This window comes from Harpia harpyja, chromosome 19, assembly GCF_026419915.1.
Source record: "Harpia harpyja isolate bHarHar1 chromosome 19, bHarHar1 primary haplotype, whole genome shotgun sequence".
Classification (NCBI taxonomy): Eukaryota; Metazoa; Chordata; class Aves; order Accipitriformes; family Accipitridae; genus Harpia; species Harpia harpyja.
Window position 1 is genome coordinate 21,078,223 of NC_068958.1, and position 27,164 is coordinate 21,105,386.

A 27,164-nucleotide genomic window follows, 5' to 3' on the forward strand; every position below is an offset into this window, starting at 1 on the left:
GCGATAACCTTGGCATTAACGAGCTGGCCGGCGGGTGTCCGTGGGGGTGTGGGCTGTAGTGGGGGGGAGACAGGCAGGGGTGCAGGCAGCGGTGCAGCCCCTGGGTAGCGCGATGTACAGGCAGAGCAGGCAGCAATGTCAGAGCCCGGATAGCTCAGTCGGTAGAGCATCAGACTTTTAATCTGAGGGTCCAGGGTTCAAGTCCCTGTTCGGGCGGTGAAGCTTTTGTTTTTGGTTTTTTTTTTTTTTTTTCACCCCCTTCTCTGGAGTATTGGTTTTTTCCGCTCAAAAACCTTTTGCACCCGCGACAGGAGCGGCTTTTCCCGCCGGGAGGGGTCCCAGCTGCGCCCCCGGACAACCCTGGCAGGGAAAGAAAAAAAAAAAAACCAACCAATCAACCAAAAAAGCAATAGAGGATTGGAGGGGGGAAAAAAAAAAAAAAAAAAAAGTAGTTTCGCCCGAACAGGGACTTGAACCCTGGACCCTCAGATTAAAAGTCTGATGCTCTACCGACTGAGCTATCCGGGCTCTGTCAGTTGTGTTCCCGGGCCGTTACTATCACCGCAAGCGAGTGTGGGGGGGGGCTCGCACCGAACTGGGGCGGGCTTGTACCGGGCCGGGGGGGCTTGTACCGGGCTGGGGGGGCTTGTACCGGGCCGGGGGGGGCGGCACAGCCCTGTTCAGGCTGGGTGGACGGAGGCATGGGAGGGCTTGCGTTGGGCTGGAGGAGGGGGTGCAGCTCTGTACCTTATTAAGCGGTGTCGGCGGGGGGGGGGGGTGTTGCACCGCGCCGGGGGGGGTGTCGCATGGGGTTGGGGGGGGGACATGCGCTCCGTCTTACAGCTCGGTCCTCCACCGGTAGAGTGCGTGTGCGCTCCCCGCGCGGTCACTGCGTCCTCTCTAGGGACAGCTTCCGGGACGCTCTATGGCACGGCCCCGCCGGGCCGGTCGCCCCCGCGGAAGCGCCCGGGCAGCCATGTTGCCTGCGAGGGGAAGTGGCGGGCCGGAGCCCCGCTAAGATGGTGGAGAGGAGTCCTCGGGGGGTGTAGGGGTCCCGTCCCCCGTCCCCCCACCCCCTCGACCCCGGGCCCATGGAGCAGCTATAAGGGTGAGCCCGCCGCGGGAGGCCGGAGCTCGGGGGCGTAGCGCTCCGGTGCCGAGCAGGCCGGGCCGGGGGAAGCGGGGAGGGCGGCGGGGACCGGGGTGAAGGCGGCTGAGGAGCCAAGAGCGAGGTGCGGTGGGGGACCCGGAGGACCCCGGGGGCGCAGGTTCGGCAGAAAGCTGCCCGCCCTCGCCCCCCGGCTGGGCCCGCGGTGGCGGCGGGGAAGGGGCCTGGGCGAGCGGGAGCCTCGCAGCCGGCTTGTGACACCGAGGGGTGGTGGGTGTGCGTTTACAGCCAGAGGAGCGGCTGCTGGGTCCTGCCTTGAAAGCATTTCTGCTTGAAAGCTACCTTCGTGGGCATAAAAAACCCCACCACCCATAAAAATCAAGCGTCAAACCCGAGATGCAAACCTTCCCGTTTGACTGAAGAAGTCGTGTGTCAGTAGCGTCATCCCGCTGCCTGCAGCAGTGCTGTGCAGCATTCGCTTAGTTGTGTTGGGAGCACAGCGAGGTGTCTGTCTTCGTGAAGTCATGCCCTGAGAGCTGTCATTCAGAAACATGCTTACAAACTTTAAGTATTACTCTTAAGTCTGTTTCCTGCTGAACGCTTTTTACGGACATCTTACCGTTGTCTGACAGCTTATGGTTTGCAGTTAGCTGTCGCTTATACCATCTGTTCCAGTAATAAAAGGAGATGCAACAAGTGTTTCTGCATTATTGCATATTTTCCAGAGCACACTTTTTGCTTTCTAATCTTTTGCATACCTAGTGGTTATGTGCAGCATTGATAACTTTGGCAGCATTTGGAGTAAAATTTTCAGAGCAATGTGATATGACCTGACTACAGCAGAACGCTGACTGGGACTGTTTGTTGCCACGTGTCGTCTTTCACACCGTGATTTTAACCTTAAATGCTGCCATGCTTTTCCAGGGCAAAACCGTGCCAGAGGCTGTGCAGTTTAACGGTTGGAAGTAGCTGCTCTGCTAAGTGCAATATTAACAACAAGGAAGTGTTTTCAGGGAGGGCTTAATAACTCAAAGATCAGATGTGTAATGTTTCTCACTTATTAACCAGATGGACTTTAAAAGATGATCCCTAGTTTCTAGGCTAATCAGTTCTGACACATCCTGCCTGGGGTAGTGCAGAATTTAGAGATGTAACGCTCAGTGGGTTAAAAAGAGCTGAAATAAACCTATCCAAGACTTAAATGTGACAGAAGCAGAGTTTGATGGATGCAAATTATGAACTTTTAGAGAAGATAAGTGAGATTGAAAGGGCCACTGAAATATGAACACAGTGCTGTTATAAGAACTTGAACTTGTTTCTGCTCTGGTTATCTGTTCCTTTAATGCTCTCCAGCAGCACCAAGCTACTCTGTTGCCAGCATAGGTGGCCCTGCTCTAAGCAGGGCAGCGTCGACTGTTTCTGCCAGGTAGGTCAGGTGCCAAGCAGCGCCCTGCATTCCATGTATTGCTAGGAGACTGCACAGGAAACGTGCTGATCAAAAAGGGTTAAAATTCGTATCCCTAGGGCCTGCTTCTTCAGAATTGTACTGTGGACTTTGTGTGGCAAACAAACATGTAATAGGACTTTGAGTGAATGCCTATATATTTAGCAACTGTTAGGAGTAGAGCAAAAGCACCTAGATGTTCAGCAATACGCAGACTCACAAGGGAAACATCACGCAGCTAGTCCTGCTGAAGATGTGATTCAAATAAGGGCTTTTCTCATTTTCACTGCTGCAAAAAATAGTTGATTATTAGCTTCAGTTTGACTCATAAGTTCTAAAGCACTTGGCTCAACGCTAAAAAGAAAGAAACTGTTCTGTAGCAGTCATCACCGTCACTTCAGGGTATTACATAGCCTTTACCTGTGTCATGGTTTAACCCCAGCCAGCAACTAAACACCGCGCAGCCGCTCACTCACTCCCCCCACCCAGTGAAGCAGCTTGTTTTCATGATCTAACTACTTCTTGCTCCATGGTTGAATGCATTAAAATAGTGACATTGATTTGACATTCCTTTAAGGAAGTATCCGCTGTTGGGAAAAGCGATCCCGAGAAAAGCCCAATTTCATCTGTTGAAGTAGAGGTAAATGGAAACAAGGGTGTGCGTGGTGGGGTGGAAGTGCTGCCCCATTCTGGACATCACCAGCAACAGATCCTGTCAGCGGCAGCTGATGTGGGGAGATTTGCAGAGCAATTTGCCAGTGTGCCTTTTTTAATTGCAACGATCAGCATTGTTTTTCCTCCTGCTTAACATGTTTAGCAATAAAAAGAGCATTGCATAACATTTGTATTTGTTAACTACTAACATTTATCAAAGGTTGGCTAATTTTGGTGTGTTATTGGCAGACCTTTGGGGAGCAGCACACGGCTCACGGCAGATGCATCATGTCAGCAACAAAACTCATGTCAGGTGAATTTCAGAATTAAAATGGTTTTTGTATTAGAAGATCTGGATTTTACTCCAGAGCAGTTGCCAAAAAGGAGCTCTTTAAATTCAGTGTTTCGGCTAGATATTAAAAATAGTAGCCCTGCCTTTTGTTGCCATCAGTAATACATTAAAGGACTTCTCCTTAGTGAAATCGGGCTTTTCTCTGGATCCTTTTCCTAGCAGATGATATTTTTCCTGATTGAATGCCAATTCAATATCAAAGCAATGAATTAGAGCACTTAACTGAGCACAGGACAGCAAAAATTGAAGTCAAACAGTCTATAAAGTGTGAAATCTGTTAAATCATGTAATTCACAGCCCAGTTTTCTCTCCTCCTGCTGCCACTTCCCAGCCAGAAGCCCCCAAATAACCAGCCAACACTTGCAAGGTCTCATGGAGTAATATCATGACAAGGCACCGCTTGTTGGGAGGTGCCAGGGGAAGGGCAACTTTGCTGTTTCCTTGGCTGACATTGTGCAGCTCTCAAAGGACATGTATGAACTTGTTGGGAACACAGTGATGTGATCAGGTGAAATGTATGACCCAGAGAAAGGTAGAAGCACTGTGACAGCGTTGATGGAGATAAGGATGTAGTAAGGCATGGTGTGCAGGGAAGAGTAATGTTGCTGTCGCAGGCCAGGTGAGATAGGTGGGCAGAAGGACTTGCAGGCATGAAAACTCACAGGGACTCACACTGATAGGGACAAACCTAATTAGCTCCGACTCAATTGTCAGATTAGTGCTTGTTTAAAGCCTCCCCTCCAGGGCTGCTCTCTGCATGATACTGTAAGCTTGTTTTCAGTAGAAATTTTGCTTTATTTGAAAGCATGAAAAAAGATGATGCTGACTGAGGACAAGACTTAAATGTCAGACCTTAACCCACTGTTGAAGTGAGCCATTACAGAGTCCACAGATACACCGAACAGTAATGTCTAGTTTACACTCCCTGCTGTGTTTTCACTTTGCACAGAAGCTAGAAACTGTATTCTGTCCTTAAAAGGAGAAGACTTTAAAACAAAAAAAAAGAACTTGAATTAGAATTTTAGCTTCAACTTTTTAGACACTGCTTTCAAGAAAAGTCTGTGCACCCTATGCTTGCACTCTCTTCCGGGTCTGTTAAGATCTTTTGTCTCAAGCCTTTCCTTCTGCAAGCATCAAAAGCTGTGGTCTAGTGTGGTTTTGATCTCTTAAGGAGCTTTTACTCACAAAAGACAGACGACTTGTTCCTGTAGTGTGTCTGACCATATAAAGTGTTCAAGTGGAAAAAATGGTTAGTTCATGACTCCTTTGTGATTCATGGTTTCCTCCGAGTCACTACTCTGGTCCAGTGTCATTTTCTTACATATGTAGCTCTAAAGCTATAGAGGGGATCAGCAGTAAGTTCACTGGTGCTTCGTTCAGTTGGCTGCAAGTTAGTTTAGACACTTCCAGGGTTGCGAGGTAAACTATTTTGCATAAAATAGGTGGGAAAAATAGAGTTGCAGGGGAAAGTTAAATAGGGCACAATGAGCAAGAAGCTTCTTAGTTCTCTAGGAATTTCTACCATTTGTGTTTCTGGCCAGCCTGCGTACAGAGGGTGGTAACATAAGTGAGATTTTCTGTCTTGGCAGGACAGTGACTGGTGGCTGCCTCCATAAATCTTGTGGGTATCTGCAGCCTAGACGTGTTTTAGAGCCTGCATGCTTGGGAAGACAGTATTCGGTAATACCGAGATTAATTTCTGATTAAAGGAAGTGAGTATTACTAAGAATCAAGCTTACTAAAAATACAATTTATCTGTAAAGACTGGAAGCAAGGCACTAACTTGCCGGCCTTTCTCTAATAAGCTCAGTATTGAAACAGCTAAAGTGATCTTTTTAGTTGACTGTCTTAACCCAGGGGTAGCAGAGTCCCTTTCCAGGAATGCAGGGTGGAGAGGAAATCCAGTGCTTTCTCTCGTTTTGGCTGTTTTTCACACCACCTCCAGCTCTTATCAGAAGCTGATGTGTTTAGTAACTCCCTGTCCTGACTAAATGAGTTGGAGGCAGGAGCGGTTTTCGAAAGAGCGACTCAGAGCCCGGAGCATCAGCAGGATCCGGAGCCCAGCCAGGCGTGGCAGAGCTCCTGGGGAGGCTTCACTTGAGCACCCTCGGGGGCTGCTGGAGTTGCTCTCCTGCACAAGGACCCGCAGACTCTCCTTGGCAGGAGCAGAGGCACTGCCTGGGAAACTGAGGTGGCAGCGACCGGCCCATCCTAGCGATACTCCTTGTATCAGAGAAGTTCAAGGTTGGTGAGTTTATCTGCAGCTAGTACAAAGTACAGCTCAGCTTGTAAAGCGTAAAGGATCCTGTGGGCAGTTTGTGTTGCAATGCGCTTGGCACTATCAGTTAGAAACCTTAGTTAAAATTTAAGACGCTGATAACATGGACGTGATTTTAGCTGTTAAAAGCCACTTTTTTGAGTTACTACCTAGATCTGGTCACTATCAATGTTATTTACCAAACTTGAACATTTTATATGCTTTAATCAAGCTTTCCTAAATATTTAGAGATGTGTTTGATCTTCGGAAATGATTTTATTCCTGATAGTGCCTTAGTTCTTATAGTGTTACATTTCTCTGAAGGATCAGAAGCCTCTAACAAAGTCATTTTAAGTCCTTTTTAATAGATGGGGAAGGGGAGGGATAGGGGTTTAACGGTTACCAGTGGTCTGTAACTTGAATTGGTGCTAAAGCTCAGATTTGTCATTACTGCGGTTTCTGCACTGTCTGCAAGATATATAGATGTTCAGCGTGTTTTGTCTACATCTAAAATGTTTGGTTACATTCCTCAGGCATAAGCCTGGTTATTTTGCTAGTATTCACTTTTTAACATAGCTAATCATACTGGCTCACATTCTGTATAACTGATGCAGTAATAACAAATTCATTTACTATATCTGGAAAATTCTGCGAAAGAATTTAGCTATTGCTTTGAAAGTTTTCAGCTTCACATTTTAAAATCTAATTAAACTACTGCATGGGTTAAAAGTTGACACTTCTTCCAGATTCCACACAGTAAAAACTTTCCCAAAGCTGCATGTATGTAGGCAAATTCAGGGGCCGGCCTTTTTAGCTCATCTCATGCTCTAGCCTTAAGGTTAGCAAAATGGCAGTTGCAGGGCTTGTTTCAGTATTGCCTGCAGAAGTGCAACCAGATTGACATTGAAATGGAGATTTCATTGTAACTAGGTCCAGGGACACACAAGAGTTTTACAGGTATGTTGGTCTGAGCTTCAGTGCTGAGACTAAGAGCTCAAGACTTAAGTTCCTTCTCCAGCAGGGTCAAGTTACTTTTTTTCAGTGGCTAGTTAGTTTACACCATCCGTTCTCTTTAAATATAAAGAGGATTTCAAACCTGTTGTGTGAGGTAGTTTAAACTGGATTGTGCTGTGAACATGAGTCATTACAGAGCTTTCTGCATACGAAGCTGTGCTCTTTGGGTGGATACTGAAACTGATAGGGCTTGACAAATTCAAATAGCTGCAGGACTTCCCCTTTTGTTCCTTTCCAGGAAAGGATCATTTCACCTGCTCACCCAGTAATGCTGTTAAAACTGTTAATTTATAGCCTGCATCTAGTCATTTGGGATGAAGGCTGCAGCAGCTTTAGCAGGTTTTCAGCTTGGAGAAGCAGGTGGGGAATGTGATAATCTTTGCCATCAGCACCAACTACTCCTTTGGGGCAATCGGGGGTGGGGGTTGCTGTCTTGTGGAGATTTCCATTGTGGTTGATTGTGACTCAGCTTCTATTTCCCCACCTCTGACTCAAGAATTTCACCACGTTAAGAGTTTGCCAGTGGCCTGATGGAGACTGGCAGTTCCCTTGAGCTGGCAGGTCCCCAAGTTCCTCACCATGTTGTGCCATTCTTAGAGACGGGCAGAGTCAAAGCATCCTCAGTGCCACAGCAGATCTGTCCCAGTTCTCACATGGTTGGTTGTCAGGCAGTGGGCAGCTGGATGCAGCTTGGGTAGGACAGAGCAGGTGAGGGGCACTAACATTAACATTATACAGCAGTCATGTAAGATATGCATGCAGGGCTAATTTTAAACACTGGTTTCCTGAAGCTTCTAAGAAGTGGAAGTGGTTAAACTCAAGACCAGGTTTCTCAGCTTAACTGGTACACGAACCTTCTCATTTATAGGTTTGTGCTAGAAACAGCTAATCACTGCCACAATGACATCTTCAAGCTCTGCCCAGCATCCAGCAGCTGAGAATGCCTGCAGAGTCACACTGGGGCAAGTTAACCAGGTAATTATCTCTCCCACTTACCTTCTCTGCTTTCTCCTCACTAAAGCAGTGATTTCTTCCATCAAATCAAAGCTCTCCAACTACAGGTAAGAAAGAAGAATTTAGCCTAATGGAGTAGGGCTTTTATCCTGAGGAGTTGTGTTAGCTTTCACTAACAGATCAATTATTTATGAACATTTTAAAGGGGGAGGAGGGGGAAAAAACAAACAGTTAAACACTGCCATACAAGAAATTGTACAATGCATATTTTTGTGCTGGGCATGTGCTTGAAGTATTCCACATACAGTGTGCTTCCTAGTGCTGGACTCTGTGACAGTTGTATTGGAGCTTTGTAACTTTGTATGCTGAACTTTGTCTAGTCAGTAATGCATCACCATGCCCTTTTTTGGAGTCAGCTTAGGTAAGTATTGAACATGTAGTACTCCCATTATCGACTGTTTCTAGAGTGTCCCTGGAACAAAAGGTAGTTGTAAGCTGTAGCCAAGGCCAACATGGCAGGTGTGGGATCTGAGTATGGCTCAATACTATGTTGACATCCAGTCAGAGAAGATACATTTGCAAACAAGAACAGTAGAAATCTGATCTAAAAATCGGAAAGGTTTCTCCAAGACAATTTCCAGAGCAAATTCATTGTGAAAAGCATCTCCACAATATGAGGGGATGTGGCAGAAGTGGAAATAAGCTGATGGGAAGATGAGAGCGCCTCCCATTTGAGGCTTAATTTAGAAGCTTTGAAATGTAGCCAAGTCCTGTGCAGAATTGATGTATATGCTTATTTATTCAGTTGACTTTGCATGAAAAAAATAAGCAAATAGGCTCTGATATTAGCAGCAAAATATTGATTGTCAACACTCAGTGTCCTAGGCAGCATGGAATAAACACTTCCATTTTGGCTGTAGTAGCTAAGGGCCCATTTTAAAATGATCAAGCTAACTAGGTTGCTTCTTTAATCACAAAGAGATGTATAAGAAGTTACTTCAAATCCATTTGAGAGTGGTCATTAGAGAAATGAATGCATGCAAACACATAATGTCATCTTATTAAAAATCATGTGCTGATACAAGCACTTATTTGAGTAGTGCTGAGCTTTTTCCTGGTGAAAAAGCTGTTCTTGGGAAAGAGACTTGGGGCTGGACACAAGCTGTTCTGTTTGAGCTTGAAAATGCATTTAACAAACATCATAATGAGAAAACAGGCAGACCAGACAGATTCACAGAGGAGATGAATTTTTTTACAATATTAGAAAATAGTGAAACAAATACCTTGCCAAAATGCTGTCTGGTTAGCTGAGTTGACAAATTACATTCATGACAAGCAACCAAAACCTGCTCTCCTTACCCTGTGCAGGAAAATGTGCTGCAGCTTAGGCAGTCTCTTGAAGAAATGTTGCAGGGCTGCAAGCAGGCTCTACTCCTTGAGAAAGGAAGGGGATATTGCAATTGCATTTATATAGGCAGAAAGCAGGGGTAGGTATGAGACACAGGTGAACCCACCTAACATTGATAGGTGGAGGCCTTTACTAGCTAGCACAGATTACATGCCTTGAGAGGATAAGCCTTGTCAAAGTGTAGAGGAAACAGCATGAATATTGTGTGCTGAGGACTGGACTTTTGGTCCTGTGACAGATTGAAGTATCTTGCTGTACTAGCATCTAATAGGTGAGAACAGAAGAAGAGACTCGGTGTGGGAAACACGTGCATTAGTATACAATATTGTACACAATTGTGTAGCATTCAGAGAACAGTGAAGGCTTTCTGACATTTTTAGGGAATACAGGGCGTCAGATCATGTGGTGGCACTCCCCTAGGAATTGTTAAAATTCTTGTGGAATAGATGAAGTGGCAAAGTGGGGGAGAAGTAGCTATTTAAAACTTGCTGCTGTTTTATATAGCATCATCAGGATCATCTGGTACTCAAAGCTGCTTGGGTGTGTGGGTGAAGCCTAAAGGGGTTGTGGAGCAGTTGCATCGTTCCCAGGGTGCTTTATATTTTATATAATAAAGATTTTGGTTGATGACTGAGACCCACAGAAAATACAGGTTCTGATCCTTGGTGTTAATTAACCACACCTTGTGTTTAATGCAGTCTTTTTATTGTGTGCCTGTTCACGGATCCTAATAAATACATACTCCCTAAGGTCTGTACAGAGCAGGCGGGATTTGTTCACTGCACTAACTGAGAAAATTCAGGCATGCTGCTCTTGAAGTGGCAATCTGAATGCACCATCATTACTCCTAAATATATGACTCAGTACATTTGGTTAGTCACTGCCTAGGACTCCATACCAAGGGTCTGAGTTTCCAATTTTCCCTCACAGGATGAATGACATCAAAGTTAATGGGACAATGTGAGTGATTAAAGCTTTTAGAGCTGGCTGCCCACATTCCTTGGCTTTTTTTGTCTTGCACTTGAGTCAGAATGATTGTGCTGATTTCCAGTCCTTCTAACTTCTTTTTAGGCATTTGTCCATGCAGATTACTTGTAAAAAAGAATACCAGCCTTCAGCAGGTTAGCCTGAGGCAAGCCATGTATCCCCACGACCTCCAACTCATACCATGGTTGTCAGCTCTGTGCTTGGTGTGAGTCTTAACACGGGTTGACTTGGGCAACTTGATACGCAGGCGTACATGCCAGGGTGACATGCTTTCTCTCAGCAGGCGACTGCTTCTTGCCATTCAAACAAAACTCTGTGCTTTGTGTTTCAGGTGCGACCCAAACTGCCGCTTCTGAAGATTCTGCAGGCTGCAGGCGCCCAAGGTGAAACCTTCACACTGAAGGAGGTGGGCTCACTTTCTAGGCACTGAAACTATGCCTGTCCCTGGCTGTTTGGGAGATGGCTCTTTGTGGGGAAGGGGTGGGACTGGTTATGAATTTTTCTGTACTTCGAAACCCTGTCTGCCAAACAGGGATACCTGACCCTCAGGGCTGTTGTGATTTGATTGATCATAAATTGTCTTGAGAGCCCCCAGAAGAATTGGATTAGGAGTGTGAAATATTAAAGAAAATTTATCCTGGAAAATCAGAAACATCTGTAGAGAAAGGAGAGATGCAATAGCCACATTCCTGAGAGATTGTAGGAGATTCTGTTCAATTGTCTTGCACTCTGCTCAGTGCATGAAAGCCTTAAAAATTGGATTCCAGTTGATATTTTTCTTTTAACTTTCCTTTGAAATGGCTTGTCAGCTAAACCTAAGAGACCCTGTGAATTCATTTATTTTAAGATTAAAATGCAATATGTGTACAAGATTAAAAAAATGACACTGACTGTGATTTACAAGAGTATCCTGTCTGCAAAGAATTAAATGCAGTGGTTTTTCATTATGAATGTGTCAAATATTCCTGCAGAGCCCTGTGACTTATTTTAAACACTTATGCATTTAAATAACTTATTTAGCTTCTAAAAATTTTTGCAAAAACAAATTGAATGGTTTAAATGGGGATAGTTGAGTATTAAATGCAGGTTACTTGTATAGATCAACATTTTAACTCAGCTAAGTCAGTTTTTTCTGCAGTGAATGGAGTACTGTTAGCAACTTTTTGGTGACCCTATCATTCAGGAGGGTCACTTTGGTGGGTAATGGGAGGTGAAACCAGCCTATACTGTGTGTAATGTACTTTGCTTTCTCCTCTTGCACTCTGGATTCCTCACTGTAGCTGGCAGTGTCCCCTAGCTCTCAGAGGATGTTTCCTCTCCATCCTTCTTTGTGATACTAATGCACTTATTTGTGCATCTTGCAAACTGTGTCCTGAGGGACAGCACTGTAAATGTGGTTATCCTTTAGTAATAGTTTTTTCTTTTAATTGGGGATACCTTCTGCCTCCTCCACACCTATTTCCTTCTCCTCTTTACTCTGAGTTGAATAGCAGCAGTCTCCATCTGCAGCTCTCACTGAGGGACACTGCCCAGATAAAAGTGTTATCACCCGTGTCATGTTTCATTTTAAAGTGGGGTAGCAGAGTGACTGCTGTTTGTCCATCTTCGACTCAGTTTTCTTTCTTGTCAAGGGTTAATAGTTAAAAACCTTACAGCAATATGGTAAAGCATAACTCTCCATTGGTTGGGAGGCATGGACAAATTGCAGATGTGCATAAAAAGCAGGTACTATTTGACTCACACTATATAGAGTATCAGGAGGCAAGTATCATAAACTAAAGCAAATTTCCAGGGCCTTTGGTGGTTTGGTTTCAGTTGCTGATATGGCTAACGGTATGTCATGTATCCACAGGTTATGCATTACCTAGGACAGTATATAATGGTGAGGCAGCTATATGACAAACGACAGCAGCACATGGTCTATTGTGGAGGAGATCAGCTGGGAGAACTGCTGGGACTGGAAAGCTTCTCTGTAAAAGATCCAAGGTAGGAAAAAGTCTCCTTAAACATCTGTTGTATTATAGAAGTTGCTGAGACAGGAGACTTGGTGTCACTGTTTCTGTTCACTGTTGCATACACCTCCGTGAATAGCAAGTGCCCTGCTCAGTGGCTTGTTGGTAATGCATTTGCTGTGTTTGAGTTGAACTCCTTTGTTCTGAAGAGCCAGTTCTGAATGGTCCAGGCAGTGAGCTGCTTGAGGTAACATCTTTTCCCCGTTTTATTTCTGCATCTTCTCAGGCCCTTGGTCTCACACTTAAGCAAAAATCTGCATCCTTCAGTTAAGTTCTGAGCTGGACTTCTCTGTAGCAAGCATTTAGGAGTGGCAAAGAAACCCCACTGCAGTTTCCAGTGTCTGGCTAATAAAAGAGAATTTCTGTCCCTGGTTTAAAAGGGTAATGCTGTTTGGTTTTGTGAGTACACTCAGCTGTCACCTTCTTTCCCACAGCCCAGTCTATGACATGTTGAAACGGAACCTGACTTCTGCTGCAATGGCAGGTAGGTTTGTTACAGTATGGGCAAGTATATTCAATATAGTGTTGATGTAACTTGGGTAAGTAATGATATTCAGAAAAGAGAAATGTTTCTGAAGTTGGAACAAACTGCTAATGAAGGCTTTGACAAGACAGTCTCTTTGAGTATGTGTCTTTTCTGTGTGTCCACCATCAGTAGCTGTGATATGAAATCAGTTGAGTAACGTGGCTGCCTATAACCAGTGGCCAAACCTCGGAGCAGCAGACACACTCTGTCTGGAATCACGCTGACAGAGCTAAATATTACAGATGTACAAATCAACGTGGCTGAAGTATCCCATCCAAATTGTTATTGATTTCTCAGTCTTTTCTCGATTTCATAGCATGCTGTGATTTCTCGCTCTCACCTCATTTTATACTTTCATAGTCTTGAGACTGAATATAAGAGTGCTGGAAACCCAGCCTAGTTCTGCAAGCCAAAGAGGTCTGGACTTTAATTGAACACTTGAACCTTTAAAGGTCACTGTTACTTTCCCAGCTCATAAGAGAAATCAAATCCATCTACATCAAAAGTCCTTCAGACAGAAATTAAAATTTATTCTTAAATTAATCTCAGCTCACGGCTTCCTTGCAGCCAGTTCCCATTGTATGGCTGCTAATCTCCTTTTGAAAAAAAACTTCTGATGAAACTACAAGTGTGTAAATGATGAAGGAGCTGCACCTGGAGAGTTGTGGAGTTTTGTGCTGCACTTCCTGGGGTCTCTAAGCAGATAATATGGACTTAGTCTATTTTTGCACACATACATAAAAGCTTGTGCAGATTTAGAAACTGAGAAAACATGGCCCTAAACTGCTTAGTCCTCTGCTTTGAGCCATGTACTGGTGCCTCTGAGGTCCCCCTCCTTTCTCTATTTATGTAGAAGAAACTTCCTAAGTGGACTGTTGTCTAAACACGTTACCCACAGAATAACTGTGTGAGTGCTGTTTCCCTTGCTGGAGATGCCCTGGCCTCTTCTCTATAGGCAGTGTATGTGGGGAGCAAAGGATCCCAGCGAAACACTCTCTGCTCTGCTGCCCTGTCCCCTTCTACTTGGTGTGTGCATGTGGCTGGGTGCGTGTGGCTGGGTGTGTGTGTGTGTATGGTCCGGTCATGGTGTAACTATTTTTAAACCTGCCAAAGGAAATACTGTTCCTTTAGGGAGATGATCACTGAGTTATACCACCGTGTCTGCTTGTGTATGTGTGTGACTATAAAACGAAACAAGCTTGGCAGACCAGACCTTTGACAAATACATAGGAAGGATGGCTCTAGGTATTGTTCATAGCAACAGAGGAATAACTAGAAGTGCCATAGGGCTTAAAGAGGTCTTCATGTTTCATGTTTTGTAATAGCTGCTTGTATTCATTAGCCAAATCAGTGCTTATCAGAACATCATTTTGCAGATTATCTCAGCCACTTCTTTTAAGTACACTTGTAGAAAGAAAAGTGACTGCAGTACATCTTGATAATGACGACTAAGCTCTTACATAATGCTCTTTATCAGATGGTGTCCTTGCTTGGCTAGCTTTCACGCTAAGTGTGACTCTTACGAGGCGTGTTTAGGAATACCTCACTTTAAGGGCATTTTGTATGGTATATGTTGGCTTCAAAAAAGGAAGCCTTCCAATAAGCAGAGTGTCTTTTCACACAGTCTTTAAGGCTAGTTTGCATTATTTATAAAGTGTTAGAAGGGTAAGTCTTCACCTCTTCTAATGCCCCTGCAGAGGCAAAGCAATTATGGATGAGCCAATTGGCTTCTGTTTTCCTTCAAGTATTAAATAGTCAGTGACTGCAGAAGCTGTAGGGTGGTGGCAGGGAAGAAAGGAAAGCTGAACTAATGCATGGAAGGCAAAGAATATGAGATAGAGCCATGCCATTTTGTGGTCCTGTTTTGGTCCATTTTATGGACCACTTTGTGGTCCACTTCTCTGTCTATAGCAGCAGTTTTCAGTGTCTTAATATCAGTGCCATGATTCATGGTGTGAATCGGACTATTCATGTCTGCCTGGCATTCAGCAGGGAAGTTCTTTGCTAAATTGAAAGCGGAGCAAGCAGGAGCCATCCTTGCATCTTTTGTTCTCTAGCAAGTGATTCTGCTTAAAGGGTAGACTTCCTAAGTGCAGCTCTGCTATTATATAGAAAGATTTCTCTTAATTTGATTGTTCTTGCTATTTAGGTTGGCCTTTTTAATTAACTCTTGGGGCCAGCGTAATCATCTGGATTAAACTGTGTTATGGATGTGTACACAGTTACCCAGGAAAGAGCTTGCTGTGCATGGAATTTCCCCTTCTTTAGTCTAGTCATTGTTCTTCATGCCCACACCCTTTAAGAAAGGTGTTTTTCCTGTCTCAGCCTAATGAAAGAGATGGTGTCCTCAGGTATTTATGAAAATCTTACTCTTCTCTGTTCACCTTCAGCATGGATCTGATCCAGCCTTCAAGTGAGAGTCCCCACGCTCTGCTATTGCTCTGGGTTTCTGCCTCCATGATGACCTCTTGTGTAAAGGACCTAGAGCTTGCGATGGCAGGACAGCCTGTAGGAAAAAGAGTAGTTTTTCACATTGGGAAGAAGGTTCTTACATGCTGTGAGGTTTCATCAAGCTTCATCTCCAAGGAGGCACAGACTCTGTATTCCATAAGCAAACGCTTCCATGTGTACCTAGCAAAGCCTAGGGAATACTGGAGTAATGCCTCTGTAGGAAACAGCCAGCTCTCTTAAGGAAGAAAGGGCTCTGTTTCTCTTAAAGGGTTACTTAGAGGTCTGCCAAGCCTGGCTCGTTGGTTGCTTGCTGAAGACCCTCTGTGTTGTGAGAATGGTTATTACCAGGGAAGGTTTTTTCTTTTGTTTTACCTGCCATCTAGATGCTGCACAGAATCTCGCAAAGGAACAGAGCGTCGATAAGCCAAGCCAAGACCAGCTGAAGGTAAACCCACTGCCTGGTGGTTTCTTTTGTTGTACAGAGTGCCCCTTCTCTGTACCTGTGCATGGTGGACTGCCAGAACTTTGTGCTGCTTGGCTGCCAGGTCCTCACCTTCCTGAAAAGTTCTTGGAGTCCACAGAGCAGGGACAGAGTGACCCTTCTCTGTTCTCTTCATAACAGAGTACCAGTCTCTGAGCGCGTTTCTCTGGGGTGTAGCACTTCTAGTCCTCAGTTCCTCCAGCGTGCTCTGTATTTTCATGTCTTTCCCCCCTCTCTCCCATCCCCTCTCTGAGTAGGAATTGCCAAATAATTAAGCTTTCTAAAATGTGTGAACAAGTTTTGTGTTTAGTAGGATTGTTTTCAGAAGCTTTCAGGCAGAATCTGAAACCTAGGAAAAATCTTTGCACATTCAGACTAGTTTCCAGGTATATTTGGGGATTAAGGTAGTCTGATCTGGGAGGTGTCTGTTCACATTGGGGGCCAGAGAGTCACAAAGATCACAGTATTACTGCATTAAAGATGGCAACTTTTGGACTTTTGCCAATGTTAAGATTTTTCCTGGGTTACAAGTGTATCGTTTGTGCTCATTACAGATGCATTAGCATTCTTAAAGGGTTAATAGTGTGTAGTTTTTGTTCAGAAACTTTTATTTCTCTTCATAACTTTTTGGTCTTGTACTGCAGCTGGTGACTTGGAATGGAAGTGCTACATCCCCTTGTCCCTATAAGCTCTGATGGACTAACATCTGTTTTTTCCTTCATGCAGTTTAGCCGGCAAGAAGGTTCTGACACTGGCATCATGGAGGGTGAAAACAATGCTTCTGCTTTGTCTACCTCAGAGCAAAAATGTGAGAATTATGAAGGTGAGTGCCAGCTTTTCTGCAGTAACTCAATGTGTACAAGCTCTTCTGCTCCTACTCTAGTGTGACATGTTGAGCTCTGCATCAGCAGAATGCTGGAGGAGGGTGTTGGGAGACTAATAAAAACGTGTTGTGGAATATAATCTTTAAAAATCATCGTTTTATGCTAAAGATTGAGAGAACTGCAAATGTTCGCCAAAGGTATTTTATGATAGACGTGTTTTCTAGCTTGGATATTTGGTCTCATAAATAAACAAACACTTTGAATAAAATGGCAGGTTAAGCCCCAAAAGCACATCTATCACTAAACAATACCATGAAAAATCTTACAGACCTTGCTGAAGGGTATTTTAAATGCTGAAATTACACTTTGTATCTATTTATCTTCCCAAGGGACTCTCTCCTCTGATTACATAGAACACAGCCTGAGCTGTCTGCAGTCATTACCTGCAAACCAATCAGGGAACTGAATAACAACAGAATTTTTTTTTCTATCCAGCTTAAGTGTAATACAGCTCCTTCATATTTAGACATTTCCTTTGTTTTAATGTCTGGGGATTTCTTGCTGGTTCACTCATATGGATTTCTGATGTTATGGAAGCAATTTTCCTGTTTTTCTACTTTCTATTCTCACGTCGTTCTCATATCAAGGAACCTAATTTGTAAAACCAAATCTTCTCCACAAGTGTGGGTATTTCCAGATCAAATGAGAGTGGTAGATATTTTCCTGGTTGCATGTACAAAAGAGGTAGAAACAGTCCTTGTGCGTGCCTTTGAAACTTTTGGCACTGAAGAGAGATAGATTCAAGGTTATCTTGAAATTCAGACTGCTGAGTTTAGGATCATAGACTAAACTGCACGGGCTAAAAAGAAGGCTGAAGCATGGGGTTGTGGAGGATGGATTCTTACCTGCCTGCTTCCTATTTTGAGCCTGGTTTCAGAATTCAGGAGCTCCCATCACTGGAAATTTGAACTAAATTCAAACCAGTTCTTTCTGCATCTTAAGTCACTTAAGAAATCTACTCAGTGTTGACTTGGTTAGAGCTCTGAAATAAGTGTTCATGTTTCTGTATAGAGTCTAAAAGTAAGGTAAAGCTAAAGAGAACCCATACTGTTACAGAGACACTGGGAACACTGGGATGTTCCTCTGTCCTCTGATGGCTGTGCAGTGACTATTTTGTCAGGTTCACTTGGGTAGATATATGAGTACAGATGTGTGGCAGATCTAACATCCCAGTATGCTCATACAAACCCCAAAGCTCTTAGCAGTAACTGGCTGTAAGAAGGAGCAAGAAAGATTTCTAAAATTGGATGGGGCCAAATTTTTCTGTGCTAGTCTCTTAAATAATGTAGGTGTGGCATGACTTAGATTCTACTTGGCTCTTACAGACAAAGACTTAATAGAAAACCTCTCTAAAAGCAAGAAGCCTAAACTGGACCTAGTGTTTGAGGAATGGGATGTAGCTGGTCTTCCATGGTGGTTTTTAGGCAACCTCAGAAGCAATTACAAGTCCAGAAGTAATGGATCAACAGATATTCAGACTAACCAGGTGTGTAGACGTTTTAAATAGGTGCACTGTATTCTCTTCTTCTCCTCTTTTGGGTTCCAAGTAAATAAAATATTCTCGTTCTTTCCCCTTCCCACTCCAGGATTTTCAGCCTCTCCCTTGTGTGTTCCTGTCCCAACCTTTCACATCAGGTGGTTGGTTACCTTTAGTGTTCTTAAATAAACTAGGCACCCTCTGAAGGCTGTGTTCAGCCATTGGAGGTCCTTCTGCACTCCAGAGCATTGGTTGTATTTCAGGAGTTGCCACTCTTCTGGGTTGAAAGTTGTTACGCGGTGCAGATGGCTGTAGCGTGGTGGCCAGCTGCTGTATGGCCAGCTAGCAAGGGGAGTGAGCATAGTGCTGCTTGCAAAAAGGGGTGTCTGTGAGAGTAGTGAGCTACCCGTTTCTCTCCCAGGGGTGACTGGAGAAGCTGCCCAGGGCTGAGCAGGCTGTTAGTGAGGAAGAGGGGAAAGGCATTTGCTGTGGTGATGGCTGCGGTGCTGGTACTCCTTCTGCTGGTAACCTGAGCTCTAAGTGGTCTCTCTTGTTTCTTTTCCAACAGGACATAGACACTGCCGTTGTTTCAGATACTACTGATGACTTGTGGTTCCTCAACGAATGCCCGTCGGATCAGAGCAGTGCTGCAGTCAAGGTGGAAACGGTTGACTGCGAGGAACTGAAAGAAGGTGGCAAAAAGGTACCTCTTCAAACAGCCACAGTGCGTGTGTTCCACAGGTTGGCCTTGTTTAATTGATGTCACGGTGCTGTGCTGATTTTGGAGGAGCTAGATCTATAACCATCCAGAGTTTAAACTGTGTTTAGAAAAGGCTGTCATGATTCCACATATGGGGTGATGGCTTTCCTGTGTGGTCAGTCTACTTGGGTTTTGGTTTAAATACGTGTATTTTCAATAATTTAAAATTAATTAAAACTCTAGCAGCAACTTTACTATACCTGCAAGACTAATAAATGAAAAGACTTGAAGAGGAAGATCTCAGTTTATGTTGTGTTAGCATTCAGTGTAAGATAGGCTGGCCTGAGTCTGCTAGTTGAGGTGCTAGTGAGATTGGTCACAGGTAACTAATCAAATGTGTGTTAAAAGGATTGAGTTCATGACTTCTTCCATGGAAATTAGTAGGATCACTCAGGTGTGTATACGTTTGTATTTGTATGATTTCTTGAGTGCATCAGAGAGAGGTATGAGTTGACCACCAGCAAATACGACTGTAAACTAGCCCAGCAACAGTTATCAACATTCTCGAATAGATAACCGTACATAAAATGGCTTTTCATTCACTTATAGAAATGACATAATTATCATGGCAATTATATAGTCAGTTTAGTTTTGGTGTACAGTGCCAGGCGCGTCATAAGTAGAGTTTATTGCGCCCTCTAACAACATTTCCACTCTTTCCAGGTGACCGAGGATGCATGTTTGCATGACTTTGAGGATTCTCAATGCTTAAGTGATGACACAGATACAGAAGCTGCTTCTGAGGTAGGCATCATTTAGGTCAGCGTTCCTTGCTTGGAGTGTGCTCCATCCTAGCTGTAGTTGGAAAAAACTCATCCTACAGCTGCTACTGGTTGTGGTAGGAGAAGCTGATTCTTGTATGGGTTTCTAAGGCCAAAAAAAGCAAAAAATCAAGCCAAAAAGGCTTTTTTGTAACCTGTGTAAAGAAATGTAGAGAAATTGGCTCAACCTGGTCTGGTTTGTTTTGGATAGGGCTCTGTTAAATTCTAAACTGGATAGGCATTGAGCACTGGCAACCCCTGAATGCTCTGACCTACCCAGTCCAAAGGCACCAAGTGTCTCTCCCGCCACAGAGCAGTTCTGGAACTTACGTAATTTCAGCCACTTTTTGTGGCAATGTGAGGGAATTTATATGTGCTCTAGCTAAGAGGGGTTTTTTTGACTAGGAGATTAGGCTCCTTGTTTCCACATTATTCGTTCCTTTTGTACCAGGGTAATGTAGTGTCAGCATGGGCAGCTGCTGGCTTTTTACTCATGATGTAACTTGTCCCTTCACACACCCGGGAAGTGAATGAAGATTAGGCCCTCAGTTTCCAGCATGGTCAGTCTTAATGCTATATGAAGTTAGTATTAACAATATCCATGCATGTTTTAATTAGGTTAATTCTGATGTCCTCTGAAAGGAAATCTGGAGTATAGTGCTTGGCAGAGATTCAGAAATCTAAATCAGGCACTTTGTTATCACCAAAGTGAAGTGCTCATACTCAAAAAAAGCTTGGTAGTGGAAATTTCTGTGTCAAGATCAGGGTTCCACTGAGTCTTTGGTGTCCAGGCCAGCTCTGAAGCTGTCACTTGTTTTGTGGTAGTCTCTGGGATGAGAAGAGAATGCACTTCTCATCTCGCTCCATTTTTCTGAGATACTTGTATGGCCTTTGTCAGGAGGAGAGCCTGCGTACCTGCTGCTGTAATGTCTTTGCCCTTGCAGTGACTCTCTAAGGACAGACCACAGCTCTTCACCTGTTTAAATAAAAAAAACAAGATGGAAAGAGAGAATAAGCAGTAATTACTGCGTTGTCACCCCTCCCCACTACCCCATTCTTCTTCCAAATTCCCTCATGATAGATACTGAGGGACATCAAATTTGTGTTCTTTCATCTGTGCTTTTTTTCCTCCCAGTCCTGCAGGCTGCCTTTTGAGGTTTTGTTGTAAGTCAGCAAAAGTGTATCATGATCCTCTTTGCAGCTGATGGCACCAAAATTTTTTAGCATAATTTTCTAGGCTGTGCATGCTTGACAAATTAGGATATCCCTGTCATTGAACAGCTGAATTATAGTTCTGAACTTTGGCAGCTCTTGCCCTTGCTATGTGGGGTAATCAAGTAAGCTGCTATTAGTTGTGCAGATTCAACAGATGCTAAGTGATTAGTGAGTCTGGGAAATATATTCCTGACTGATTCCAGGAGCTCTACCCTTGAATTTAGAGTGAGATACTGAAAAATTCAATAAACTGCACAGCTTGAGAACATTGTATTCTTCCAGAGTGCTGAAGGCTGGAAGGAAGGAAGGACAGATTTTAATGCTTAAGAGATCTGCATCTGTAGAATGCACAGGGGTAGTCAAATTCTCTTTAGGCTTTCTGAGGTGCTGATGATCAAACTAGCAATCATGCATTCGCAAGCTTATACTTGGTAATAAATGTCCTTTTTTGATGAAGCTTCTTTGCTGCTTTTCCTGTGTAGAGGAAACAAGTCGTACGCAAGAATACACTAACTTGCTGCTGTTTTTGTCTGCCTCAATCATTCCTCAGGACTGCTGGCAATGCACCAAATGCAAGAAATTTAACTCTCCAGGCAAACGGTACTGTTACCGCTGCTGGGCCTTACGGAAGGACTGGTACTCAGATTGTCCCAAACTGGCTCATTCTCTTTCTCTGTCCAACATTGATGCTATGCAGAACAAAAATGATGATGAAGGGATAGATGTCCCGGACTGCCGAAGGACTATTTCTGCTCCAGTTGGCCAACCCAAAGACCTGTACATGGTAGAAAACAAATCACGTGTAGCTCCCTGCAGCTCTATTGAGTCTTTGGATTTGGCACGAGAGTGTGAAAGCAAGGAGTCTCTGTTGCATTTCAGTGAGCATAAAAAGGAGGAAGAAATACAGTCCTTAGAGAGTATAAAAAAATTACTGAATCCTTGCTTCTTATGCCATCACAGACCACGGGATGGGAATATTGTCCATGGAAGGACTGCTCACCTTGTGGCCTGTTTCAAGTGTGCAAAGATGCTGAAGAAAAAGAGATCACCTTGCCCAGTGTGTAGGAAAGAGATTGAGATGGTGATCAGGATCTTTATGGGGTAGTTGTGCCAGTTCAGGCCTTCTCCACCAAAAGATAGCACACGGGTTTTTTTGCACTCACACAAACCCTAACTTCAGAGCTCGGCCAGTGAATACCAAAGAATTTAGATTCAATCTGACCAAGAACACTGAGGAATCCTCTGCATTAAATGAAGCATCATCCGCTTTTCGATGTCCATTTAAATGAAAGCCTCTAGGGAGCAGGGAGTGACGGGCACATTGGTATCAATGCCCCAGCTTTAAAATTGTCTAAATCTTCTAATTTCAGCTCAGTGGTGTCACTAGGATTCTCTGTTCTGACAACTGGTCCTTGAAGAAAACGAGTTTTGGAAAGAGTTATACTTTGGCTGTTGGAGCATTGTTCTCCAGTAAGTCAAACCCTGTGCAATGCCTTTTAAGGGGGAGTCTGCATCTGAGATACATTTATGCAGGGATGGGAAAGGAGGTGGGAGGGAAGGGTAGACCAAGGTGTTTGCAATTTAGATAAGCCATTTCTCCAAGGATCAGTTTGCCTGAGGGCAGTGAGAAGTAAATAACCTGGTTTCTGATTGTTTTGTTTGTTTGTTTAATGTAGGTTTGTTAGATAAGGCGAAGGTCCTCTTGCTCCCAGACTTGAAATAAGTCCTCCCAAACGTTTAATCCGTAGCTATCTCAGGTCACATGGCAAAAGAATAGGGAGTTATACTTTGCTTTGTTATTGGAGCTTTTAATTTTTATTGATTCTTTTTTTCACTTAAATACAGTTCTATGTCCTCTTGCATAGCTTTGTTGAAGCCTGTCCAATGTTAGCTCAGAATCTGGTCTGCCAGCTGGATTAAATTATAACAGCTCTGTGCATGTTTTGGGATGTTCTCATAGCTCTCTGCTTACAGCACCATTGCAGCTTCTACCTGCCTCGTCTCATCAGGCCAGTCTAGATAGAAGATGCTCACTTTAGAGTCCAGTGTGGCTTTAACAACAGGATATGGGCCATTGAGGGAAAAAAAATAATTCCTGTAAAGCACCAGTTGCAGCTGGTTAGTCTATGGGCTGTGCTTGGTGTTAGTTTTTTTTAATTTTTCTCCACTGATTTTCTTTCCCTGTCATTTCATGCTTCAGATCTGTTTGCAGCATTTACGTTGTCCTTCAGAGCTATGCATGGTTGCTCTATGGGCTGTTAAAAAAAAAAACCTCAGCTAGAACTTGCAGTTTAAAAATGTCTAGCCCTTTTCTGAGATTATATCCTAGAGTACGCTCAGATCTTCCTCAGCCTTCCTGTTGTGCAGGGCTTTGGAGGGCCTGCATCATGCAGCAGTAGCTATAGTGCCTTCACCTTTCAGGTATACAGGCATCTGAATTCAGTACAGTGTGTAGAATAAACCCGGTTTTGTCATCTTCTCTATAGTTGCCTCTCTAATCTAGGAAGTACACCTGAAGACAAAAAAAGAGAAGGTAGTGCTCATATCTTGGTGCTTCTCTAGGCTGTTTCCACCTTGTTTTCCACACTCCTTGTGCTGGTCCAGCTACAGCAGGTCAGGCATGCAGTGGAAGGCCCCAGAACCTGCCCAGTAGAAGGTCCCAGCAAACTGCGATGTCAAAGTTGTTGTTTCTCTGCAAATATATCAGAGTAGGTGCTATATGCAGTCTCTGCCTACCACTGCCAAAAGTCAGGTCCACTTTATATTTTGCGTAGTATTGTGATTATTTCTATGTTGCCTATTATTTAGACTATTGTTGTTGGCTGTTATTTACAGTTGTATTTGAAAAATCGGAAGATAACCGTCTGGTGTTTTGGTGCACTATCTATAAGTCCATGGGAATCAATCCACATGGAAAAGCTGACTTACTGCTCCCTTAACTGAAGGGCTGTTAAATTGCTGGTGATGCACTTTAATCATGCTAAGATCAGCAGCGTTACCGCCTGGAATCACCGAAGGGAGTTCCTGCCAGGTAGTTTCTTTCCTTTTAAGGGTCTTGGGCTCAGCAGGGTGCGTTGTGGCACTTTGTGGCACTTCTGAATACTGTGAATTCCCCCTCATCCCGATTGCTTCTGAGAACTAAATGTTTTGCTAAAAAGCGGTTTTACTGAATTGTTCAGATCTGGCCGCACTGAAAAGCATGTGATTTGTGTTGACCAAAAAAAAAGTCAGGAGAGTTTAAGTTCCAGTAATGGGGTTGAATATCACTACCAAAATCCTACTGAGATCTGTATGCAGCTTCCATTATTAAATGAAAATTGTTGTCAGTGTGGCAGTTTGTGATAAAAAGCAAATCTGCAGGATAACTTTCAGTGTAACTATCTTTGTATCTGTGACTTCTTGTTCAGTATAACCATAGTGTTTACACATGCATTTGTCAAGTTCTTAATTCTTTTTAGCAGAAATAGTTAGTGGACATAAGATATCACAATGTTACAGTTGATTTTCCTTCCTATAGAAGTATAAGCTATTGCAGTGCAAGCACGTTGTGTGTAGCTGTAACTGCCCAGTTGTGGCTGAGGCTTGGGGCGGGGGGGGGGGGGAGTTCTAGTGCAGGACAAGGCGAGAAGAATGTTTTATTGCTTTAACTTAAGTCTAAGTCTAAAGAAGTAGCAATTTACCAAGAACTGCTCTTCTGACACTTTGTAGGAAGTGCAGACTTGAGGTATGGGTTGAAGAACTAGCTCAAAGCACTCAGCTACAATACTTAACGTTGCAGTGCAGATGAGAGATTGGCCAGGCGGTGTTATTACTTTCCTTTTCTGCAGATGTGGCAGTTAATGTGGAGTCCTAATTCAGAAACCCATTTTTTGGAGGAGCTAAGCATTTACCTGAGATGGGTATGAACTCGGGTTCTCTGAATCCGTCATTGGTGTCTCATAGTGGATGACAGTTCTTCTCTCTTACAGTGGTTTTACTATGAAGTGCAATATGAGAGAAGAGGTCCTTGGTAATCTTTAGCAGTCATTGCTGCATGTCTGTTAGAGGAAGTGTTGAGTGCAGCTGTCTTTCGATGCCCAGACTAAAAAAGTTTATCTGTTTCACTGCTTTTTTTCTTCGATGACGTTGGTTGCTGTTCCGCAGGAACCTGCTAAAGTCTCAAAGGCACAAGTGTACCTGTAGGTCAGATTTCATTACTAGATCCCTCTGCTTTTCCACCAGAAGTTTTGGCACTAGTTATGCCCAGAACCAGCAGATTTCTTACTTTAGTGGGTATTTAAATACTGTATAGTGCCGTTCAGCACATTATAGTGCTCTGCAGTTTGAAACCATACGTATATGTAAACTCTCTGTATTGGCAGCCAGAGGTACAGACGTTGCATTTACTCCTGAAAGTCTTTCCAGTTTAAGTGCCTCTTCTCAGTTACTCTCAGTGACTCTGTTTACTGACACACACAGCACATCAGCCTTTTCTTCAGCTCTCTCTTCAAAAATCTCAGCGTCCCTCCTCTGCTGAGATGTATTATCGAGCCAATTTAGCCTAAACAAAGCCGCTACAAGAATTACAAAGATCCTTTGGAGCACCTCCCCAGAGTGCTTATTTCTTCTGAACGGTGGGTGTTGCCAAAGACAGCTATGAACTTTGTGCCTGTGCTACGTATTTATTACGGTGCGTGACTGTGATGGAAACCATAATGCAGCTTGCCAGGGTCTGCTCCATCCTTCTGTGTCCAACATAGATTGTATCTGATACCGAGAAGCTGTCCTTGCAGAGAAAAAAGTGGCTGTTGGACAAATGGAAGTGGAAATGGAGTGGAAACTGAGTGTCTCAAAACGCATCGGGGTAGCTTCCTTTTGCCTGCTCACACTCTGCCTCTTCTGAGCTTCATCTTCCAGTCCTGGAAGAAAAAACAAAATGGTCTCACTAGAGGCCTTCAGTGATGCCTGACTGTTTTGGAAGATGCCATGATTAAGTGATTGAAGGAAGAGCCGGGACACTGGTCTCCATTCTGTCTGTCCATAAGCTGAGCAAGGAACTCCTCAAGTCCTGTGCATGCTCTTCGGCCACCTATACATTTGCAAGCAGCATCAGGATCTTTGAAAAGGAGATACTGTGAGGCCATTCTATCAAGAGCAAGAATGAGACTCACAAATGATATGGGGGTGATAAACTGTGTTTGGAACAGCTCTGGAAGCACAGATGACCTTTGGACAGCAGCTTTTCTGCTCTGGAAATCCTTCAGTTATCTGTCCACAGTGACAGGAATTTCCCTTTGAAAACAGGTGAGACCCTGCTTGCGACTACACGGTAGTGTCTGGCCAGCAGAACAGTCAGCTGCCACTAGCTGGGTTACACATCCCATCAACTTGCTCTCTGCACCTTATTATGATTAATACAGGCAGCTGTTGTGATTGCAGTCCTGTTTTTCTGTGCTATTTTACCCTGGTAATGTGCACTTGCTGCTCACACATCTGTGGGGATGCCCCATGCCTGCTGTGCTGAGCAGGTGCTTCAAGAAGATGCAGCCCACTGAACTCGGCAGTTATCTTCAGAATCTCCGACTCCTAGAAGGCATAATCACATCTGAGGATCAGTCTGAGAAGATACTTGAAGAAGGCAGGAACATGTACCTCTGGCAAAGATAAAGACTTGCTGTTCTGGAAAGAGTGATTTCCTGCTGGATCTCCCCATCACCCTTCCCTGCAGCCTGTTGTTCCCAGATATATTTTTCTTGTTTAGAAAAACTCCATGTCTCAACATACACCCACACAGTCACTGCAGTAACAAGCAGGAGTGCTTGCTAAACAACATCTGTGTGTTTGCACTATTTAAAAAAAAGGCACGTATCGCAAAACTGATGACCTGTTTTTGTGTCCTGCGCATAATGAATTTAATTAAATTGAGCGCGTTCTATGATAACGTAGGTTTATTTTTTCATTTGTACTGCGTTTCGGGGAAAACCTTTTAAGTAAAGGCCTGTTACCAGCTAAGCAGCCTGTGATCTTCCTCTGTGTCTGTTTCCAGGGCGGGAGAGACCTCCCATCCCTCCCAGGATGGGTCTGCCTGGCAGTTGGGAGGGGAGGCTGTAGCATGAATGTATGCATTTGCAAAAGCCAGCAGGAATGGCAGCAGGGGAACAGCTTAGGCTTCATCTCCTGAGCCAGCTTGAAAAAGTACTTGCTGTGTTGTTTTTAAGCTGGTTCCCCAGTTCCATTGCCACCAACAGCTATAGACACTCCAGGTTCCCAGGAGGTACAACCACCACATCATTTGCTTGTGGTAGTGCCAGGAGGTTACTTAGCCCTTCTCCAGCTGTTTTTAATGCTGTTTGTTTTGCATTTGGGATAGAAGCAGCCCTGGCAAAGGCAGCATGCAGCCCCTGCACCCCAGCGAGCGGAGCTCCCTGGGCAGGCGGCTC

At 44.0% G+C, this 27,164-nt stretch overlaps 1 protein-coding gene and 2 non-coding genes across 5 annotated transcripts; 2 read left to right on the forward strand and 1 right to left on the reverse strand.

Annotated features, from left to right (window-relative positions):
* Positions 1-143: 143 nt before the first annotated feature.
* TRNAK-UUU (transfer RNA lysine (anticodon UUU)) lies at positions 144-216 on the forward strand. Its single transcript has one exon. It is a non-coding gene; the product is annotated as a tRNA-Lys (tRNA).
* A 239-nt stretch (positions 217-455) lies between these two features.
* Positions 456-528, reverse strand: TRNAK-UUU (transfer RNA lysine (anticodon UUU)). The gene has a single exon. It is a non-coding gene; the product is annotated as a tRNA-Lys (tRNA).
* A 411-nt stretch (positions 529-939) lies between these two features.
* MDM4 (MDM4 regulator of p53) lies at positions 940-26,736 on the forward strand. 3 transcript variants are annotated; one of them, XM_052814419.1, is made up of 12 exons: positions 1,377-2,976; positions 3,042-5,806; positions 7,698-7,804; positions 10,510-10,584; positions 12,031-12,164; positions 12,625-12,674; positions 15,551-15,612; positions 16,375-16,471; positions 17,858-18,018; positions 18,578-18,712; positions 19,433-19,513; positions 21,296-26,736. In XM_052814419.1, the coding sequence occupies exons 3-12, from the start codon at positions 7,730-7,732 to the stop codon at positions 21,848-21,850; spliced, it is 1,425 nt and encodes a 474-aa protein (XP_052670379.1). In that variant the 5' UTR covers positions 1,377-2,976; positions 3,042-5,806; positions 7,698-7,729; the 3' UTR covers positions 21,851-26,736. The 3 variants fall into 3 exon arrangements, with proteins under 3 accessions (XP_052670377.1, XP_052670379.1, XP_052670378.1); XM_052814418.1 differs by having other exon boundaries at positions 3,042-5,802; XM_052814417.1 differs by lacking the exons at positions 1,377-2,976; positions 3,042-5,806 and adding an exon at positions 940-1,108.
* The last annotated feature ends 428 nt before the right edge of the window (positions 26,737-27,164 follow it).